Source organism: Pempheris klunzingeri, chromosome 8 (assembly GCF_042242105.1).
Source record: "Pempheris klunzingeri isolate RE-2024b chromosome 8, fPemKlu1.hap1, whole genome shotgun sequence".
In the NCBI taxonomy this organism is placed as follows: domain Eukaryota; kingdom Metazoa; phylum Chordata; class Actinopteri; order Acropomatiformes; family Pempheridae; genus Pempheris; species Pempheris klunzingeri.
In genome coordinates, this window is record NC_092019.1 from 598,747 (window position 1) to 606,246 (window position 7,500).

Sequence of the window (7,500 nt, forward strand, 5' to 3'; positions counted from 1 at the left end):
TTTCCTCTTTGATTTGTAGTTTCTTAATATAATAATCTCTGACTTGCAGATATCTATAGAAGTCCTGCTTTTCCAATCCAAATGTATCTGAAATTGTCTTATAACTCTGAAATTCACCGTTTGAGGTGAGTGAACAGAAGGAAGTGATACCTCTCCCAGTCCACCGTCTGAAGGCCCCATCCAACCTAGCAGGTTCAAATTCTGGATCATATGCTATCCAATTCAAGACCCTTGCATGTTTCTCTATTTGTAACTTCCTCAATACCTTGAACCACAGCTTAAGAGTGAACTGAGTCCATTGATTCAAGCTCTTATAATTTCTTTCAGCTTGTCTTTTATTTCCTATTATTGATTGTATTGGAGTATCTATCTGTGTAATTTCCAAAGATTTCCATTTAGATTCATAGTTTGGGGCACACCAGCATACCAAAGGTTTCAGCTGCGCAGCATAATAGTAATCCTGTAAGCATGGTAAGGCTCTCCCTCCCTTCTCTTTTTTCAGCTGCAATGTCTTGAACTGTATCCTGGGTCTTCTACTGTTCCAAATGAACCTTGAAATCCATCCATTCCATTCATCAAACTGTTTTTGGGGTACCTCCAGAGGCAATGACTGGAAGAGATAAAGAAACCGCGGCAACACGCTCATTTTGATTATTTCTATTCTATTACTCATATCTGTCTTTTCAGACAGATAGTTTGCGACAGGTGTCCATTAACCCTGATCCTGGCTGTTGGAGAAAGGTATAACGCTTTAATGCACTTAATGAAGCCGTCTTTAAAGCCGAACCTTGCAAGTACCCTATATAGATATTCCCAACCCAGCGAATCAAATGCCTTTTCGGCATCTAGGCTGATCAATATTGCACTAATATTTTCTGATGTAACATGGCTCATCACTTGTAGTGTTCTCCTTAAATTATCCTGAGACTGTCTATTTAATACAAAACCTGTTTGATCTAAATCTACCAGCTCCTGGACAATGGACTCCAGTCTCTTAGATAGGATTGAAGCAAATAACTTATAATCTACATTCAGGACCGATATTGGTCTATATGAGCTGCATTCCTTTTTATCTTTGCCTTCTTTTGGGATGATAGTGATAACTGCCTCCTTCCATGATAGTGGGGCTTCCCCTGTTCTCAATGTATGATTAAAACAGTTAAGCAGTACAGGTATTATTTGTAGTCTAAATGTTTTATACCATTCCGACGGATAACCGTCTGAGCCCGGAGCCTTATTGGCTTTCAGTCTTGAAATGGCTTTATTCAGTTCTTCTGCCATTATCTCAGCCATAAGTTCTTTATTCTGTTGTTCTCCTATGGATGGTAAGTCCAGTGAACTCAGAAAAGTCTGTATTATTGTAATATCTGCCATGGCAGGTTGGGTATATAGGTCTTTATAATATAGTTCAAATGCCTGCTGGATATCCTCTGGTTCACTGCAAATATTTTGTGACTCAGGGTTCCTAATTTTATAGATTGTATTCTTTCCCTGTTGTTTTCGCATCCTCCAGGATAGGAGCTTCATTGCCCTAGGCCCTGTCTCATAATACTTTTGTTTGGTAAATTTAAGTTGTTTTTCAATTTCCTCATCATATATACCATTTATGTCTTGTTTAATTTTGTTCATTCTAGTTAATATCTGGGGATCTTTTTGTTCCATGTGTTTAATCTCTAGTGACTTCAATTCTCCTTGTAATTCAATAAGTCTTTTCTGTTTTTCCCTTTTCCGGGATGCAGCAAGGGCAATAATCTTACCTCGAATGACTGCCTTCGCTGCATCCCATAAAGTATTTGGAGACACCTCTCCATTATCATTATTTTGTAGATATGTTTCAAATTCCTGGTGGATCTGTTTCTGTACTGTTTTGTCATTTAAAATGCTTGTATTAAGTCTCCAGAGCGTATTTTTCCGTTGATTAGTTAGGTGCAGGGTCAGGTACACACCTGCGTGGTCAGATACGTCTCTAATCCCTATTTTACAATCCCTGACTCTATGCCAGTCTGATTTATACATAAATAAATAATCAATTCGTGTATATACAGAGTGGCATGAGGAATAGTAGGTAAATTGCTTCTCTCCTGGATGAGACTCCCTCCACACGTCAATCAGACCCAGTTCTGTAAGCATCCGCTGGATTATGATGGCATTTGGACCTTTCTTTTGGCGCTGGTTGGATGTATCTAATTTAGGTTGTAGTTGCACATTAAGATCGCCACCATAAATTAGAACTCCCTGCATTTCAGTGATGGTCCATTTAGAGGAAGATACACCAGGAAGAGGGTCACTGACCAATCAGAGGAAGGTCCTGTCTGAACCTGACCAATCAGAGGAAGGTCCTGACTGAACCTGACCAATCAGAGGAGGTCTTCATGGAACAAACTTTACCTCTGGCTCTAACAACCAGGCTGGCTGTGATACCAAACAGTGGAGATCCTCCCCCACCAGGAACAGTGTCAGTGTTGTGGGCAGGTGGAGGAAGGACTCTTCTCCGTGTGACGCAGCAGATCTGCAGATTTAATTCTGGATCCTTCAAATGTTTTTTAAAGTTTTGAGGTTTTGTCCATGAAACTGCGGAGTCCTGATCTTCCTGCTTCCTCCTGCAGTGGCATCATTGCCATCAACTCCACCCTGAGCTTTGAGCTGCAGCCTCAGGAGGACGACCACGACCGCCACCCGGGGGGGGAGGACAGGGGAGGAGGGGGCAGCGGAGGGAGTGGAGGAGGAGGAGGAGGAGATGAAGAGGGAGGGCTCCACCTGCTGTTCTCCACCAGCTCTCTGGACGGTGACGGCCCTGCAGGCTGTGGGGTTTCTCACACCGCTGTCCCCCCCATCCACAGCTCCACACACACACACAGGGTGAGGCACACACACACACACACACACACACACACACACACACACACACTCTAAATGAGTGACAGCGTAGGTAAATACACAGAATAAATAGAATAAGAGGTGAAATGCATGAATAAAGTTGGTGATGAAAGAGGACATGATAACTAAATGTTTTGTTTGTTCTCATTTAACATTTTAACTTCATTTATTCCAGGTTGGGTAGATTAAACTGTTTAATGTCTGAATCAACACCTCTGGATTTATTAAAGTGGGGGCTGTTAGAGCTCTGCTTCATTGTAAACCTGGATGTTCTCATTGTAAACCCAGTTTGCTAAACTGTGAGTAGATGTAACGTCAGATGGAGCGCAGCCCGCTGTCAGAGCCTGGAAACCTGTGGAGATCAGTGCAAACACTGCACCGGGCTTTTATTGTGAAGGAGCCAGCTGCCTGCTCCCCCGTGCAGGCAGAGCTGGGTTCATTTGAGTCGTCCTGCGGAGACACGTTGCTGCGACGGCTCGTGACCTCTGACCTCTGCCCTGTGTTTGCTGTGTCTGCAGAGGAGGAGGGACATCCTGTCTGAGACCAAGTACATCGAGCTGGTGCTGGTGGCCGATCACCAGGAGGTCAGTGTAACCGTCATTATGTGTCTGATATCATCCAGAGAAACCTCTTAGTGTTCAACCCTCTGCTCTCTGAACGCTGCGTCTGCTTCTTCTTCTGGTGACGTCATTTCTTGGAGGACCTTCTTCTTCTTCATGTCCCTAAAATGTGTCCAACCTCAGCTAGAAGGTTCCAGAAGTCAGTGAAGCAGAATGAGTGAGAAAAGACTTCAGACTGGAGAAACATGGAGGAAATCCAGGAATCAGACATGTTGTTCATCAGAGGAGACTAAAGAAAGACAGAGAACATGTTGATCCAGAACAACAGGAACACTATAGACCTCCACTACACACTAACACACTGACTAACTAGCACACACACACTATAGACCTCCACTACACACTGACACACTGACTAACTAACACACACACACACTATAGACCTCCACTACACACTGACACACTGACTAACTAACACACACACACACACTATAGACCTCCACTACACACTGACTAACTAGCACACACACACACACACACACTATAGACCTCCACTACACACTGACACACTGACTAACTAGCACACACACACTATAGACCTCCACTACACACTAACACACTGACTAACTAGCACACACACACTATAGACCTCCACTACACACTGACACACTGACTAACTAGCACACACACACTATAGACCTCCACTACACACTGACACACTGACTAACTAGTACACACACACTATAGACCTCCACTACACACTAACACACTGACTAACTAGCACACACACACTATAGACCTCCACTACACACTGACACACTGACTAACTAACACACACACACACTATAGACCTCCACTACACACTAACACACTGACTAACTAGCACACACACACACACACACTATAGACCTCCACTACACACTGACACACTGACTAACTAGCACACACACACTATAGACCTCCACTACACACTAACACACTGACTAACTAGCACACACACACTATAGACCTCCACTACACACTGACACACTGACTAACTAGCACACACACACACTATAGACCTCCACTACACACTGACACACTGACTAACTAGCACACACACACACACACACTATAGACCTCCACTACACACTGACACACTGACTAACTAGCACACACACACACTATAGACCTCCACTACACACTAACACACTGACTAACTAGCACACACACACACACACACTATAGACCTCCACTACACACTGACACACTGACTAACTAACACACACACACACTATAGACCTCCACTACACACTAACACACTGACTAACTAGCACACACACACACACACACTATAGACCTCCACTACACACTGACACACTGACTAACTAGCACACACACACACACACACACACACACACTATAGACCTCCACTACACACTGACACACTGACTAACACACACACACACACACACACACACACTATAGACCTCCACTACACACTGACACACTGACTAACTAGCACACACACACTATAGACCTCCACTACACACTAACACACTGACTAACTAGCACACACACACACTATAGACCTCCACTACACACTGACACACTGACTAACTAGCACACACACACACTATAGACCTCCACTACACACTGACACACTGACTAACTAGCACACACACACTATAGACCTCCACTACACACTGACACACTGACTAACTAACACACACACACTATAGACCTCCACTACACACTAACACACTGACTAACTAGCACACACACACTATAGACCTCCACTACACACTGACACACTGACTAACTAGCACACACACACTATAGACCTCCACTAACCTTGTTACTCTACACCCTGAAGATCTTCGTCTCTGCTCCTCACAGTTTCTGAACTACCAGAAGAACAATAAGACCATCATCTACCGCATGCTGGACTTGGCCAACCAGGTGGACTGGGTGAGACCTCTGACCTCTGACCCCTTAAACCACCTGTAAACCCGCTGTAGAAGAAGAACCGAGCCGTCTCTCTCCTGTCTGTTCCAGTTCTACCGTCCTCTCAGCGTTCGGGTTGCGTTGACCGGTCTGGAGATCTGGAGCGACCGGGATAAGATCCAGGTGGAGAAGAGTCCCACCGACACCCTCAACAACTTCCTGGAGTGGAGAACCAGAGAGCTGCTGCCACGCCTTCGCCATGACAACGCCCAGCTCGTCATGTAGGAGGACGGCGGCGGCATTTAACAGAGTGAAAGGCTCATATTCACTGACGCTGATCATCATGAGTTCATCCTTCTTTTACAGGGGGGGCTCGTTCGATGGCACCACCGTGGGGATGGCGTCTCAGTCGTCCATGTGCTCCAGAGACAGATCAGGTGGAGTCAACGTGGTGAGTGTTAATTCTCTAACTAGGAACCACAGCAGGGACAGAGACTGGTTTCATTTGTCCCCCATGATCCTCTGTGTCCTCATCCTGGTGTGTGAGTGACTGGTAGGTAGTAAAAGTGTTGGAACTGGTCCAGTAGATCACCTCAGCCAGCAGACACCAAAACGGGCTGCAATGGCTGCAACGTGATCCTTTGGGACAACTGCACCTGATCACAGTAGGTCCACTAAAAGAGCTTGTTTGATCCACTGACAGGCTCAGAGTGTTATTCTAAGTGTGTGACAGCAACATGGAAAGGATCCCTACAGAGAGAGACCTGGAAGATCCTTTTGGTTTAACCACAAACAGCACACACACCAGACTACATTCACAAAAACAGTAATTTAACCATGCAGAAGAGGAGAAGAGTTGCTGGTTTACCACTGCCTCAAACAAACAGACTGGCTGATCAAGGTGGACCAGCAACTCCTGTGTAAAATTACAGTTTTTGTCAATGGAGTCTGGTGGCTTTGAAGAAAGCGATGTAGCATCTGTCTCTGTATCTGGCTGAGGTGATCTACTGGACCAGTTCCAACACTTTTACTACCTACCAGTCACTCAGACACCAGGATGTGGACAGATGGTCCAGGTTTAAAGACGCTATCCTTTAGGTTTCATGTCTCGAAATGTGATTTTAAACCAAAGTGTGTCTGACAGGAAGTGAGCCCACCTATCACCTGTCTGTCTCTGTCAGGACCATCTGGTCAGTGTGTTGGGCGTGGCCTCCACCGTCGCTCACGAGCTCGGTCACAACCTGGGGATGAGTCACGACACCGCCGAGCGGCGCTGCTCCTGTCAGAACGAGCGGCGGCTCGGAGGATGCATCATGGAGCCCTCCACCGGGTCAGTACCAGGATAGGAACCAGGGGAGCTGAGGCGCCGGGCCGAGTCCTCAGCAAAGTCAGTCTGATCTGTGTCGGTCCTCATGAACCCAAAATACCTCCAGATACTCCCGATTATCCAATCAGATTAATCTGATCCGATTAGACCCGTTCAGTGTCAGAAAACAAAGGTCAGGAGGGCTGCAGTAGATCAGCCTGGTGCTGAGCGCCCCCTGCTGCAGCCAGAGGAACTACCAGCTTTTAACCCACTGCACACTCCGTATCTGTGGTAACGCCTGTGACCTCTGACCCTCAGGTTCATGCCGGGGCAGCAGTTCAGCAGCTGCAGCGCTGCAGATCTGTCCGTCAGCCTGCTGCACGGCGGCGGCATGTGTCTGTTCAACGTCCCGCCGCCCGACCGCCTGCTGGGAGGACCTCGCTGTGGAAACCTGTACGTGGAGAGAGGAGAGCAGTGTGACTGCGGCCTGCTGGAGGTACTCACCTGTCTGTCTGCCTGTCTGTCTGTCTGTCTGTGTGTGTCAGTCTGTCTGTCTGTCTGTCTGTCTGCCTGTCTGTCTGCCTGTCTGTCTGTCTGAGGTTGTTCTTCCTGTTGACGTGTTGCTGCGCTCTGATTGGTCAGGAGTGTGAGGACCCCTGCTGTAATGCCTCCACCTGTCAGCTGGTTCCTGGAGCTCAGTGCTCATCTGACGGCATCTGTTGCCATGACTGCAAGGTCAGACATGACACACACACACACTCTCACACACAATATTAAACCGTCAAACTGTCTTAGTATTTAACACCCCCCCCCCCCCCCCCCCCAGCTGCA

General features: G+C 46.6%; 1 protein-coding gene across 1 annotated transcript in view; it reads left to right on the forward strand.

Annotated features, from left to right (window-relative positions):
* The window catches only part of adam15 (ADAM metallopeptidase domain 15), a 35,832-nt gene that overhangs the window by 12,374 nt on the left and 15,958 nt on the right, over positions 1-7,500 (forward strand). Inside the window, exons 6-14 of the mRNA XM_070834732.1 lie at positions 2,607-2,859; positions 3,396-3,461; positions 5,316-5,387; positions 5,475-5,644; positions 5,730-5,814; positions 6,545-6,693; positions 6,988-7,165; positions 7,312-7,404; positions 7,496-7,500. The exon at positions 7,496-7,500 is cut by the window's right edge and continues 191 nt beyond it. Coding sequence (XP_070690833.1) covers positions 2,607-2,859; positions 3,396-3,461; positions 5,316-5,387; positions 5,475-5,644; positions 5,730-5,814; positions 6,545-6,693; positions 6,988-7,165; positions 7,312-7,404; positions 7,496-7,500 — 1,071 coding nt within the window. The remainder of the gene's footprint in view (positions 1-2,606; positions 2,860-3,395; positions 3,462-5,315; positions 5,388-5,474; positions 5,645-5,729; positions 5,815-6,544; positions 6,694-6,987; positions 7,166-7,311; positions 7,405-7,495) is intronic.